General features: G+C 39.5%; 1 protein-coding gene across 1 annotated transcript in view; it reads right to left on the bottom strand.

The window, feature by feature from the left end:
- Positions 1 to 7862: 7862 nt before the first annotated feature.
- The window catches only part of Adam10 (ADAM metallopeptidase domain 10), a 110846-nt gene continuing 102856 nt past the window's right edge, over positions 7863 to 15852 (bottom strand). The window contains exons 15-16 of the mRNA XM_027411222.2: positions 11646 to 11772; positions 7863 to 10144 (exon numbers count right to left, since the gene is read on the bottom strand). Coding sequence (XP_027267023.1) covers positions 10050 to 10144; positions 11646 to 11772 — 222 coding nt within the window. The 3' untranslated portion in view covers positions 7863 to 10049. The remainder of the gene's footprint in view (positions 10145 to 11645; positions 11773 to 15852) is intronic.

Raw genomic sequence — 15852 nt, 5'->3', positions numbered from 1 at the left:
AACACTCGCTGCCAAGCCCACTTCCCTAAGTTGTCCTCTGACCTTCATATGCCATCCTTGGAGGGCTATAGGGACAAACTTCAGTCATCCAGTTAATGAGTGAATAGGTGTTGCCAAGGCCTCTTCTGAGTGTAAAGCATTCTTTCAAGAGCTTGACCTAATGCTGGAGTATGGCCTGAAATCGGTAGGACTTGGGGGAGAGTGGATGTGGGGGTGTACAGCAGGGGAGAGGTATACCCCTTAGCCTGGCAGGAGGCTCCATGTTCTGATCCCAGGTCTATGGCATTCATGATATTGAGGTCATGGTTTAAAAGTCCAAGAGCCTTTCACAACTCCCAGATTATTGGGCCAACATCCTAAAGAGAACAACCAAGCATGACATCTGCTAATTTACTCACCGGCCATTCACAAATGAATAGTGTCAAGTACAAACAAAAACCATTTTTAAAAAATAGAGGAATCCAAATGACTAGGGTTACATCTAATAACACCAACAGCAAAACTTACCTTTCTCCAGAAAAAAAGTTAGTTATTAATGGCCAGCATACAGCCAATCTGGTGTAATTAAAATCACTATACACACTATTTAACCCTCACTTCAGCCCCCTGGTTCAAGCACTGTTTTCACACATTCTTTCCCCTTTCTAACTAGATCCTGCCTCCTTCCACAGACTCATTCTCACTCTCAACTCTGGGATTACTGAGGGCCTCTCCCTCAGCCCTTACCACAGCAGGAATGGCAAATTTAACTATATGAGTGCTTGATTAGCATCTGTTTAACCCACTGGACCACAAACTCCACTAGAACAAGGACATGGTTAGGTTGACTATTTTTGTGTAGCAGTGGCCTTGCACAACCAAGCCCTTAAGGAATGTCCAGGGCTAGGGGAGCTGGCTCAGCAAATAAAGAGATTACCCTCCAAGCTGGCTATCCTCAAGTTTGATTCCTAGAGTCCATAAAAAAGCCAGGTATGTGGGCCATATATAATCCCAGTACCATGGCAAGATGGGAAGCAAAGATGAGATTGCCCAGAAGCTCATGGGCCAGCTTGGAAGACTCAGCACAGCTGCAGAAACAAGAAAGACCCTGCCTCAACAAAGTGGAAGGCAAGAACAACAATAAGTGGTCCTGACTTACAAGCATGCCACAGTCTATGTACCTGTACGTGTGTGCCTGTGTGTGTGTGTGTGTGTGAGAACCTGGACAAAGGCTCACAGGTGGGGAGGACAAAGGCCCCAATGGGGGAACCTACTACTGTTATTTTGATAATGGACATGTTATCAAGCTGCCATCTACATATTTATGTTTATATATTAAATATATTAAACATATTTATGTTTATATCCCTAGAATATTGCTGGCTCATTCTTCAATGGACTGCAGTTGATGCAGAGACCCATAACTGGTCAAAATACAGAGTGAGTGACTTGAGAACTCAACCTCCAAAAGGCTCAGAGAACATCACAGAAGATGGGGGTGGGGAGTGTTGTGAAATGCTATCTTCTGCACATGCGTGGCCATTATGATCATAAACTCACAACAGCTGGGGTGACCTTTATAAGATCAAGCCAGGCAATAGCTCCATCATGGATAGGAACTACTGACAATTGATGGGTGACAGGAGAGAGGGTCATTTTTCTTTGTGTGTATTTGGGGCATGGCCACTGGTAGGTTACCTGAGCTCTTGCAGGCAGCACTAAGTGAACACAGTGGGTTATGAAAAAAGAAAATGAACATGCAGCTGGAGGGGGCACGTGCTGATGGTAAGGCCTGGCAGGGACAAGTTGGAAGTGAATATAAAAATGTATGTGCAAAACTGTCAAAGGACAAATACAAAGTATTTAACATAAATATTTTTTGATGTCTGGATTTAAAAGAACTTACTCTTTCTATTTTATGTGTATAAGTATTTTGCCTGCATGTATGCTTGTATGGCTGGTGCTAGCAGAGGCAGAAGAGGACATTGGATCCCCTGGGACTGGAGTTATGGTTAGGTGTGAGACACCATGTGGGTTCTGGGAATCAAATCCAGATCCTCTGAAAGAGCTGAACTCCTGAGTCATCTCTCCAGCTGTAACATAAATATTTTTCCAAACAGTTCAGTGAATGACAGATGAATAACCAGTGTACACATTTTAGCATGTATGCATAGTATAGGACACAGAATTCCAACCCTGCTTGGATGAGGTGACAGGGGAAGAAAGGGTTAACAAAGATGCTAATATAGGTACCTGTGGAAAATGAAAACTAAGGACCATCACAGAACTAAATTAGGAAAAATAAATCACATATGACACCAAAGGTTTTTATAAATTCAGAAACACACAAGGTTAACTCCTATGCCCAAGTCGGTGGGAGAAAATTATAGTAAAACATACTATGACAATTACTGTAACTTTAATTATCAGCATTACTTTAATTATTCAGCCTCCCAAAATTCTCTTTTCATACAAGACAACCCACATTATAACAAATTATTCTAATCCCCTGATAGTAAAAAAAAAAAAAAATGAAGAAAGTTCCAAGATAGCTTTTTAAAGATACATTTGCACCACCAGGGACCATTAACACTTGAACAAGAAAGATGACAAAGTCTCCACTTTACTACACTGTGCTACTTAACATTTATTCCAAAGTGGGATTTCTAAGCTTACTGTGGGTAACCTGACCATCACCCCAGATATTTAACAGAAAAGAATTCTTTTCCTTAAGTAGTTAGCAAGCCACACAAAAAGGAGAAAGCAAGGAGGGATCAAACAGCTGCTTACTAAGAGTCCCAAGTGACTGATAGTTTCAAAATTTACCCTCACTTACAAAATCAACTAATCATTCATTGGAACTGGAACAGAATATAATTAATTGTTAACTTGATTGGTTCATGCTTAATTCCAGTAAAAAATCATTATGAAAATCATCATGAATATAGGTTACAAATACAGTCTTGAGTAAACCTCTATATGAACTCAATCCATATCTAAAACACTTTTAATGAAAACATTTAAATATAGGTAGATAAAATAGTATAATGAGTTGCTAAGTACCCATTGCCAAGCTTCAATAATTACCAACTTATATCCAATCCTTTTTTCTTTCTCTCCATTTTTGATTTAAATTAGAAACAATATTATTTTACATGTCAATCCTAGTTCTCTTGGCCTCCCCTCCTCTCCTACCCCCCCCCCAACTAACACCCTACCTATACCCTTTCTGCTCCCCAGGGAGGATGAGGCCTTCCCATATCCAATCTTTTTTTCAATTTATCTTCTACACACTGGCTAACTCTAATCCCTCAGTTATTTTTAATGTAACCTTAAGACACTAAACATCACTTTTATAATATTTCAGTACATATCCACAAGTGATATGGACTCCTTTTAAGATTGCAATCACATGGCACTGTAATACAAAAACAAAATGTAGGTGGAATGGGGAATGCAGCTCAGACAGTAGGATGCTTGTCTAGCATGAATGAAGCCCTGGGTTCAACCTCTGGCACCTACCCAAAGAAAATTAAAATATAAACACTAAAAATAATTGTAATCCTTTACTATCACCAACTATCAAATTTTCACATACCTCTAATGATCTTTAGGTTTGTCCACTGCAGAATACAAACAAGCTCATCAATTGTCTTGAAAAGCTAAGTCCCTTTTAGTTAACATTTTCCTTTCTTTGGGGTCATTTGCTCTGTAGTTTTCCAAAGTCTGGATTGTGTGAACTTCCCCTATGCTATCAACTGCTCTTTTACTGCCTGTTTCTAGAAAGTGGTGTCAGGTCTGAAAGCTTGGTCAGGTTTTGTCTTACTTGGTGGGCCTGCTTCTTCCATTGAGAGGTGCAGTCCACCCGCTATCTCCTCCTAAGGCTGGCAGTGACTGGGGGCAAGTAGCTTCACCCACTAACCACCAGAGGGTAAGTGGTGACATCCTAACTGTACTTTTCTTCAGTTTGTTGGCCAGGAAGGCTTTAAAAATTGCATATTCTAAAGGTGAATATTATGAATTTGTAAAACCAGGGTTTCAATCTCTTGAAGATATTTTTACTGTTGTTAAAATTATCTTCAAAGTGCTTCCTGAATAATTGTATAGACCTATGGTGTGATAGAATTTTCCGTTTTTTTGTTTTTGTTTTTAAACATACCTTTCTCTATACCCAGAATTGACTATTTATCCAAGGAAGTCTGATTCCTTTGGGAAAACAAAAAACAAAAAACAAAACAAAACAGTATATGAAGACCATAGCTGGGGTACCAAATTTTTATCTTTATGAAATTGATTACTCAGAAGTCTTTCACTGCTGTTTCTAGAAAGTTTATATGGCTGCATTTATACAGATTTTCAAGCATGAATCCCTCATATTTCTTTAAAAAGAAGTCCTTACATTAAAAAAGGTATTCTGCCGGAGAAGGAAAGGGGCAGGATCTCCTGAGCTAATTGGGAGCATAAGGGTAGGGGAGAGGGAGCTGGCAGAATGAGAGGAGGAGAAGAGGAGGGGAGAGGAGGAAACGGAGGAGCAGAAAGGTTGAGTTGGGGAAGAATAGAGGAGAGCAGGATGAGAGATACCATAACAGAGGGAGCCATTATAGGTCCGAGGAGAGATCTGGCACTGGGAGATTTCCGGAGATCTACAAAGACGACACCAACTGACAATCTAGGCAATGGTGGAGAGGCTACCCTAAATGCCCTTCCCCTATAATGAGACTGATGACTACTTTATATGCCATCCTAGAGCCCTCATCCAGTGGCTGATGGAAGCAGAGGCAGACACCACAGCTATACACTGATCTCTGGAACCCAGTTGCAGAGAGGGAGGAATAAAGATCAAAGGGGTCAGGATCAGGCTGGTGAAACCCACAGAAACAGCTGGCTTGAACAAGGGGGAGCATATGGACCCCAGACTGCTGTCTGGGAGGCCAGCACGGGACTGATCCAGACCCCTGAATGTGGATGTCAGTGAGGAGGCCTTGGCACTCTATGGGGCCCCTGGTAGTGGATCAGTATTTTTCCCTGGTGTAAGAAGGGACTTGGAGAGCCCATCCCACATGGAGGGATGCTCTCTCGGCCTGGACACATGGGGGAGGGCCTAGGCCCGGCCCAGAATGATGATGTGGTGAATTTGGGGGAGCCCCCATGGAGGGCCCTACCCTCCCTGGGGATGGGAGGGGGGATGGATGGGTGGAGGGTTTGGAGGGTGGGGATGAAGAGAGAGAAGGGATTGACATGTGAAGCAAGCTTGTTCCTAATTTGAACTAATAAAAAAATAACAAAATTAAAAAAAGGTATTACACTAACATCTTTTTAAATCAATGACCTTTCAAACATCTTTAACCCAAAACTCCAGTTTTAAGACTGTATTATTAGGTTTAGGATTTCCACAAAGGATTGTTTAAAACAATGAACGATCTGGAACTTAAATATCTAAATGATGGGGAAGTGGTTAAGGTAAAAATGCATACATACCTCTATAGGGTGCAATCATTACAGTCATCAGAACGGTTAATACAGCATCATAATTTTGTTAAATAAAGGCAGATTACAAATTATGTTTTTAGTCATATGCATCTACTCATATACTGTGCCCTCAAATCTTGTCAGTACAAACCAGATCGTCCCCTAGCCCACTCCCAGCCACCCATTTACACTTCATGTTTAGAATTTGGTGTTTCAGGATTGGTCAAGCCAGAAAGGACTCCTCTGCCTGCTTCCCAGTAGCCAAAAATATTTTCTTGTTACCATCCTCTTCATTTCAACTGCTCTTTGTTGGATTAGCCCCGTCATTTTCATGGTGATTTCAGGACAGAGAGAAGGTAATAAACATTGCATTCAACCCTCTTATATTTCATCTAGTGTCCAGTTGCTTTTTAATAGAAAACACATTCTGAAAAGCGTATCAACTGTAAAATAAACACATTTCTAATGAAAACAGCACATATGTATATATCTTAAAACACAAAGTATACAGGAATATAGAGTAAAAAGGTTTAATCTATGTCTTAAGAAAGAGTCGGTTCCAGAAACAATACTGAAAATGTTAAGCTGGTAATAAATGGGGAAAGAGAACCAAGTGGAAGTCTTTTATTTTTGTTGTTGCTGTTGTGGCTTTCCTGTTTTGAAACTTGTCTGCTCTGTTGCCCAGGCTGGCTTCTATCTCCAGGAAACAAGCAATTCTGCCTCAGTCTCCTAAGTTGGGACTACCGGCAAATGTGCTGTACCTGGCTTAGAAGTTTCTAGTTGAGAATCTAAAATGCTAAAGTCAAAGCGGCCCTCTGGGCAGAGTGATGATCTTTTGCTTCTGAGATAGAAAAAAAAAAAATTTCCCCCAATAATTCTTAGAGCATTAGTGACTCCTCTAACGATGAACTATTCTCACTAGCTGCTTTTAACTAGCATCCTCCTTGCTCCCTGGCTTTGCTCCCTGACCCTTTAAGAATGGAAGATGACTCTCTCCCTTGTGCCAGAGAGGACAGGCAGCCTATGTTCACAATGCATTAGCTACATCTATGCTCTGAGATCTTGATTAGAAATACTCTATGAGAACTTAAAGGCTTTTCCAAGGACAAGTACACATACCTCACAACTACCAAAATTACCAGGTTGAGAACAACAATTGTATTAAAATACAATAGCTTCCCAAGATGGGACTTAGGAATAAAAAAACTTTGCTTAGTTTGGACAAATCTTTTCTTTCACATCCAACAAAATTCAAGTACCCAGAGAACAAAGTACTGAAGATACTGAAAAGCAAAGACTGTTCTTTAAAAGCTATCTTTTCCTTAGATAAATCCATCCTAACCTGCATATTGCCAGTGCTATGGAAATCACTAAACCCCGAAACTGTAATGATTTGTTAACTGGTTTCAAAATTTAGAAAACTACACCAAAATAAATTTGAAACAAAATTTAAGCAGCAGTAAATAAAGTACCAAATTTGTAATTATCCGATTTGGTGAAAATTATGTTTCATGGAAAAAACAAAACACTTTCCCCCTTAATTATTAAGTAATTCTACTGTGAAAGTATTATTAGATGAGCACAGATACAAGTACAAGTGCCCTGATTCCAACATTTGGAAGGCAGAGGCAAGGGATGATGCATTCAAGGCCAGCTATAAAATGAGACCTCTACTTCAAAACCCAAGTATTATATATTTATTTATGTAATAGATACCAATAATTTATAGCTAGTCTTAATTTTAAAAAAGGAATTTGGGACATATTATTCTATGAAGGACACTATTCTATGTACAAAATAATTTCTTTTGTAGGTAACACTACAATGCCAATTCTCTGCAATAAATCTGACAAGATAGGAAAATGTTAGGTCAAAACTTCAAATGTATCTCCATCCATCAAACCAGTTCTTCTTTTATGTGGGGGCTAGGGGAGAGAGAGCTATGAATTGAAGACCGAGTCCATGTGCACACTAGGCAATTAGTCTACCAAGCTTGTTTAGAAATAGAATCTTGCATATAGCCCAGGTTGGCCTTTAACTCCCTGAATCCTACCTTACTTAGACTCTGCAGTGCTGAGATTATGGATATGCACTACCCCTCCCCACAGACATTAATAAGGCACTTAGCATTCAGAACTTTGGAAATAGAAAGAAATTTCCAGTTAGACTCAGCTCTTTAGTAGGACAAGTCCTGGACATTGACTACAAACAGTGAAAAGCAGCACTGCTGAGTGACTTTTTAATTGTGTATATGATAATGATACCCAATCAGGCTGTTGATTGTGGGTCTACACTGAGCAAGGATGGATGGCTGCACTTGCAAGGGGAGACAACATTCTGCTGAGTAGTCTTTCATTCAGTAGGACAGCTGCCTCTAACAGTTCTCAGAGTTGAAAGAGCACAGACCCATCAAATTGATTTCATCAAGTCTATTTATTAATGCATTTCAAGTTTCAAAAAACCTTACATCTTTGCACAATATTTTTTGCAGGTTTTAGTAAAAATTTCCAAAGTGAACAACAACAAAAAAAAAGATACTGTATAAAACACAGTGGACATTAAACTGACAGTAGTATTAGATCTCACTGGTCCTGATCCTTTCATTTTTACCACATCTTGATTTGCAGTGGAAACAGTTCAGTGCATGTATCTCTTCAGAAAACATTTAACTTAGACTCAAAATAAAACAGGGCAGTGTATAACCGCCAAAACCCTACCACAGGATAACATTACAAGCAAAAAATGTACATGTTCCAAAGTCTACCACACTCAAGAAGTTACTAAGAACTCTTGCAGAATAAAAGTTACCATTTTAGAAATGCAAACCCACTTCCAACCTTTGCACAGTCCAAAAACAAAGGCATTTGAATGATTTAAAGCAGTGTCATACACAGCTACCTACTTGTTGGGTTAGAATTAATTATTTATAGTCTATCTGGGGTTTCATGTACAAAATTTGTCTCTAAATCATGTACAAAAAGCTGTTTTGAAAAAAGTCACCACGTACTGTACAAGTTTACAAGGAGAGATCCCATTGTTTCTCTAGCGTTTTTGGCCTTGCTGGCTCACGTCACATTATGAGTGATTGTGTAAACCTTAGACTCTTAAGAAAAAAAGAGAAAGAAAAGGAAAGAAAGAAAGCCAAACACAGTAATATTGTCAACCTTCCCTAAATTTGCCTCCTATGTAAAGCCAGGAAAATCACTGCTGTTGACTTCTAATTTAAGTGATGTAGCTGGAAAACAGAAGCAATGAATATGTCACAAGCTTACATTTTTTTTAATGCCCCCTCCATTTTCTGCATAGCGATAAGCCTGTTAATACATTACATGCTTTTGCTTTCTCTTTCTTTAAAAATGCCAATTATTTATATCAGCTTAAAAAAGAAGTTTGTAATGGGACACTGTGCTATCTACCTTCATTGTTGTTAAAATGGCTTAAGGGTTGGAAAAACAATGTCAGAAGGCCTATCTACAATTTCAACTACCTGCGGAGCAAATTACTCATCTCTAGTGGTTACCAATGATCAGTGATGGTGTACTGAAGACCTGTCCAAATATTTCAATGAAGACACGGGTTTTCTTTTCCATATCAGATAAAAACAGAATTAACAGACTTTAAGCATATGGAATACACAAAGGAATAAGCAGGCTACACACACATACACACACAAAAAAAATCATTTCTGACATAATTCCTACCAAGGGATGAATAAAATTTCACCTAGCAATTTAAAAAGGGAATTGAATTAGGAAGTGTAAAATACTAAGCAGAAATCAGACATTTACATAAAGAACTGACTCTGAAGCCAAATGCTGTTGCTGTCCAGTTTGCACCCCAAACGACTGCATTCTTCAGCGCAGCCTCTCCTGCTTACAGCAGCCATGTGACAAGGAAAAAGATGTATGGAAGAACCAACTCCATCATAAGAAAAGGGAAAATGATTCTCATTTCAAAACTGCCTGTGTGAAGCATTACAGAATCCTGGACCACTGAACACCACCATTCTCTGTTATCCTGAGTATGTCAATTAAACAGTAATTTTTCATTAAGAGCGGGAAAAATTTATAATACAAAGAAACATCCATATTGCAATTTCTGTTTACAATTGCACAGAGAAGTACAGTGTACGTAAGAAATACATGTCTGCATATAACAAGGTATGTACATTGGCAAGTGATGTATCCAATGTTGAGGTGGTTGAGCCTCTCAGCCTTGACTGGCAGTTGAAAAAAATATATTTCAATTTGTGATAAAAGTTCATCGAGAGCCAAGTCTGTCTGCAAGTGAAGAAAATGCAGAAACGAAGAACAGGGAACATGGGGCACATAATAATATTCTAAGACTTTGTGCCATTATGTTAAAAATATCTGTCCATAAGAAAATTGGGTTCCTTTTCCATCCACCCCCCGCCAAAATTGGAATTTTCAGGCTTTAAATTTTAAGTAATTCCACCTGGTCTGAGGACATGATCTCTTGCCATTTTTTCTTCAACTATGAACTGTGAGGGTTTCGTCTGGAGATGATGACTTAACAGGTTTCTCTTTGGAGTGAAGTTTTCCCACTGTAGGCACTAGGAAGAACCAAGGCAAAAGCTGCAGTTAGCGTCGCATGTGTCCCATTTGATAACTCTCCCGGGGCCTCTGACGCGGGGGCTGCTGAATAGGTTGCGGCGGTCTCCTCCTCTTTAAAGTGCCTGTAACAAAAACAAAACAGCTTACTGTGTATCACTTCCTCATCTTCAAAAGCAAAGCACTCTTTGACCAAGAAAAGTTATTCTTTGTGACTGATCAGCAGAATTATGTGTCATGTAACACAGTTTTCAATTTTTTGGTGGCCGTAATAATAATAATGATAATAAATACTTATTTCATTTAGGCCAATTCAAGTTAAAAACAACTTTAACATGTACTCAATATAAAAAATTACTAAAATGTTTCATCATTTTATGTTGTCTTTAAGTCTGATTCAATTCATATTTAATGTTTAACACTACATCTTAGTGGAGATGAGCCAAATTTCAAGTACTTGACAACCTTAAGAACTAGACTGATTAGTCTAAATTAATACAGGTTTGAGAGCAGAATCTACAAGTTGAGCTTTGACAGACAATTGAGGCCTGTCTGCACAGCAGAATTGCAACTAACTTATCCAGCATGTTATAAAGACTTTAAGACAAGTGCTTAGCACTTTTATGAAGGTTTAACAAATGACAATCAGTGTTCAGATGTGTCAATATCCAAATCAAGTATCTATTCCACTGAAGGAGGATGTCATGGTAACTGTGCCTAAAAAGAGTCCTGTAGCTTTTGGAAATGTGTTAAAACAAACACAAGTACCTGAGTTCTGACTCGGGAAACTTAAGAAAACAAGTTTATCAAGTCAAACATCCTCTCTCACCATGATTTCTGGGCTCTCTTGTTCCAACACAGGAACAGAGGGAAAATACAAAGTAGAGGAAACTACTTTGTGTAGATTTATAGTTGACCCGACAAGGCTGTCCTAAGAAGGGGGAGATGCCAGCACCCAACCCTGGCTTTCTTGCCACTGTCTTAGGCAATGTCTTCCCTGCACCTGTAATGACTAGCCACATTATACTTTGGAGAGGGGAATGGAAGGACTGTCAGGAATGACTAATGTGTAACAAATGTGTAACACAGAGAAGCTGCTTCCTCTCTTGTCTTCTTCAAATGCCCAGACTTGATTTATCCTAGGGGTGGTATCCTCCTGAGGGAAAGGGTGGAGCTTATGTGACAGGTTCTTAACATCTGAAGCTGTACACCAAGACTCCCTTACATACAGATTTGTACTTCTCAGTAAGCCTCATCTAGGAAGAAAATGTGTTTCTGTGCCAGAAACTATTTCAAGAACACAGACAGTACAAATTGTAACAGCGCCATTAGCTATTCAGATGGAAAGACCAGTAACTTAAAAGCAGCTTAACTACCAAAACAAAATAAATACGGTAATAGACTGAGACAAAAACAAGGGGTGGGGGAGTCCAACACTAGGATACATCAGCATTACACTGGTAGTCAGTAACTAGATTGTACTGACAAAGAAATATACAGCCATTGAATCATTTGTCAAGAACAAAGCCCCATAAACTCAGTTACTAAAACCTTGTGGGTGCTACATCCTCTCTGCCTGGGAGCTCTGGCTCTGCTCACAGCAGCACCCATTGCTCAGCACCTTACCTGGAAGTGGTTTAGGAGGAGGCAACTTTGGATTACTACTTGGAGTGTGAACACTGCAAATCTTGATAAATCCAGCCATTAACATGATCAGGGCAATTCCCATAAGCAGTACTGCCCACCAGTTAGCCTGGACAGGAACAGAAATCAACTGTTTTAAGACAGCAAATACTAATAACCATCATATGTACTGTTTACAACTTCCAAATTCTGAATATTCACATTGGCTTTAATATAGATTGTAACACTTATACAATTACTACTAATTATTTCTAGCAAAATAAACCTTCAAAATACCTCTATCATCTGAGGCTTTACACAACTTATTACCTCTGTACTGTTTACTCAGATCTTAAAATAAAAATACATGCTGTGCCAAAACACCCCAGCCACTTTTTATGCATACATAATCTCTCTCATATTAAAACAACTCTTGTTTCACTTTGAAAGAATCTCTCTAACTTAAATGAAAAGTTGCAAGCACAGTGCAAAGACCTTTCAAAAATCTCACCCAGAGTTAGTGGCATGCACCAAATCACTCCCCTGAGCACGTTAGCATGAAAATCCCGTAACAAGGAACTCAATTGGTACTCAATGTGTTTGCCTTGCCACCAAGATGAGCACCTAAGTTCAGTTCCTCAGAACTCATGAAAAAGCCAGGTGTGAAAGCAAATACCTATAATCCCAGTACTGGAGAGCAGAGACACGTGGATCTCTGGGGCTTGCTGAACAGCCAGTTTAGCCAATCAGAAAGCTACAGGTTCATGATAGACCCTTGTCAACAACAACAAAAAAGGTGGAAAGCAACATCAAACTCTGTCTCACACGTGCACATACAATCCCCAAAGCAGACCACTGACCGATGAACAGAGACAGAAAGACATAGACAGGCAGACATAGGTAGACACACATACACAAATTCCTATAAGACTATTTTCCTAGATAGTCAGACCATGGTCATGCAAGTTTTGCCACCTGTTCCCCTCTGCTGCCCTTCAGTCAGTCTGGAAGGATCCCACAGATCCCTTCTGACCTTTAAGACTTTGACACTTTGGGGGCTGGAGAGATAGCTCAGTGGGTAAGAGAACTTGCTGCACTTAGAGAGGATCTGGGTTTGATTCCCAGCACCAAATGGCAGTTCACAATAATCTGTAATTCCAGCAACAGGGGATCCTATACTCTCTTCCAACCTCCACAGGGAAAAAAACATGCATGTGATGCACATACATACATGCAGGCAAAAATAGCCACACACATAAAATAGACAATTTTGAAATTTTCAGGGCAGTTGTTAAGTACAGGACGTTAGTGACCAATTTTGAATTCCCCAGTGTTTCTTATGATTAGATTTGGGTCATGCATCTGTTAGGAGTGTCACGGAAGGGATGTTTTATTCTTTTATCACATTCTGTCAGGCTGGACATGACTCTGATTTCATTTCTATGATGCTACCTAACCTTGATTACTTGATTAAAATACTACCCACCAGGTATTATCCAATGAGACATTTTTCCCTTGTAGAGATGTAATTTGGAACTATGTAAACATTTCATTCTTCACCAACTATTATTAATTTAGCTACTTGTTCTGTTGGGGTTTCCTATCCTATACAATAGATTATAACCCAATACTATTAAGCACTTACTTTCTCACAAAACAAAATACCTGAGTCCTGGATCACTCTTGTTTCTGTTGAACCCTGGTTTTCCTCCTAAGAAGACTCCACTTGCACCCTGACATGACACTTGCCTTCTATATAGGACAGAGGCTTCTTACTGTACTTTCAGGGGGTTTCCTACTCTGTAGACCTTACTCACTCCACTTGAACACTAACACAGCACTCACCTTCCACACAGGGCAGAGGATGTTCACAATATTTGAGCTATGTCACCCCACACCATGCTCTAAATCTTCATATCCTCCTAACCAGGTAAGGCTGTTAGCTAGCCATCTCTGTGGTACTGCAGCTCTCCATACCTGAAATGGATTCCTACCTTGCTTAGGCTCAACAAACTATTCAAGAAAAGAACCTACATGATGGAAGGAAAAATGGGTTCCAGAAAGTTGTCCTCTGACCTTCACTTATACACACGTCTTTGTTTTTGTTTTGTTTTTTAATGTAAAGGTGATAGAGAGATGGCTCAGTGGTTAAGAGCACTGGTTCTTCCATGGATCTAGGTTCAATTCCTAGCACCAACACATGGCAGTTCACAACTATCTGTAACTCCAGTGCCAGTGGATCTAACAATGTCTTCTGGCTCCTGCAGGTACCAGGCACACACATGGTACACACGTATACAAGCAGGAGAACACTCAAACACGTAAGATGAAAGTAAAAAGTAATGAAAGGAGAGGAAGGCCAGATGTGGTGGCACATGTCTATGATCCTAGCAACTGGGAAATGAAGGCAGGAGGATCAGAAGTTCATTCAGGGTTAGCCTCAGCTAATGCTGAGTCTAGCCTGGGCCAAATGAGATCCTGTCTCAATGCTTTCTCCACCTCCACCCAAAAAAATATGAAAGAAAACGGAAAGAGGACGGTTCTGCTTTTAATTTAAAAATGAACTTAGAATGACATTATTACATGTGGCTTGTCATCAGTCTCCTACAATCCTCAGGTTTTAGGTCTTTTTGGAGGGTCCCACAGCGACCTTCCTTCCTTCTGGTCTCTTATTTATTTACTTGTTTATTTATTTATTTATGAGCAGGGTTTCTCTGTGTAGTCCTGGCTGTCCTGGAACTGCTCTGTAGACTGGTAGACCATACTGGCCTCAAACTCACAAAGATCTACCTGCCTCTGCCTCCCCAGTGCTGGGATTAAAGATGTGTGCCACCATTACCTGGCTCTATTTTCATTTTATTCTACAGTCTGTGAGAGGAGTTTCCAGTTTGTTACTCTTATGCTCACTGTTGCAAGAATTGCAAACTTAAGTGCCCACATGGCAGGAAGGTGCAATGCAATTTAGCCTTCCTGCTCAAAGATTTTTTTGCTCAATGATCTGTTTTTCAGGAGAAGTTAAAAATTGGAATTTTTATGAGAAATATATTGTTAAATGCTGGCAAACTGGATCAGAGTTTCTAAAAAACAATGAGTAGGCCACACAAAACATGTTGATGGGGCTAAATCTGGCTTAGAAAACATGGGATTGCAATCTATTTTTTTCTCTCATCATGTAAGGCATTTATTGTATTGATTAATGATCTATGTATGGGTAAAAGAAGTCTAAAAAGACAAAACATCAGTTTTTATTATGTTTTCCAACTGTTCGAGGTGTGCTTGGTGTACTTTTCTGTTCTGCTGAATGAGCACTCAGAGACCTGGAGCCTACAGTCTACTCTTTAATCTACTTCTTCTATCCTATCCTAGACTGTCAGTTTTCTAAAATGTTCTTTTGTTTGCTATAGAAACAATTTTCAGAGTCCCTTTCTTCTTTGTTCTCAGGAAGATAACATCCTTGTTAACAGAAGTTTTCTATGGATTCCTATTACTTTTCTATTTTTATTCACTGTCAAGTAACAGACTTGCTGTTATCAAGAGGCAGAGTACAGGACTCCTGTCAGTTTGTTCAAAGAGTCCAGAGCCAATTTTGAGCAACGTTGGAAGCTCAGTATTCCTGGGGTATAGTTAGTAAATACCAGTAGAACTCTAGTTATTTTAATAGCTACTGCACATTTCTGAGTTCCTACTGGGATCAGTGTCTCCTGTAATGTGACCAATTCTTAAGCTTAGAGGGCAATGGCAGTCCTACACCACTCAAGTTGAGCCTTAGTACTGCCAAGCAGTGACTTCCACCTTTACTGTTCCTCATATTCTTCTTAATACCTAGCCTCTAGTCTCCTGTGTTCCAAACACCATTTTTTAATTGGATTATTTGGCTTTTTGGTGTCTAGTTTCTTGAGTTCCTTGTATATTTTGAAGATCAGTCCTCTGTCAGATGTGGGGTGAAGATCTTTTCCCATTCTGTAGGCTGCCATTTTATCTTTTCAACTGTGTTCTTTGCCTTATAGAAGCTTCTCAGTTTCAGGAGGTTCCATTTGTTAATTATTGATCTAGTGTCTGTGCTACTGGTGTTATATTCAGGAAGTAGACTCCTGTGCCAGTGAGTTCAAGGGTACTTCCCACTTTCTCTTCTAAGAGGTTCAGTGTGGCTGGTTTTATGTTGAGGTCTTTGATCCATTTGGACTTAAGTTTTGTGCACGAAGAAAGATAT

The sequence above is a fragment of the Cricetulus griseus genome, chromosome 4 (assembly GCF_003668045.3).
Source record: "Cricetulus griseus strain 17A/GY chromosome 4, alternate assembly CriGri-PICRH-1.0, whole genome shotgun sequence".
Taxonomy (NCBI): domain Eukaryota; kingdom Metazoa; phylum Chordata; class Mammalia; order Rodentia; family Cricetidae; genus Cricetulus; species Cricetulus griseus.
Note: the sequence above shows the minus strand (reverse complement) of the source record. Positions and strands in the feature narration are given on the sequence as shown.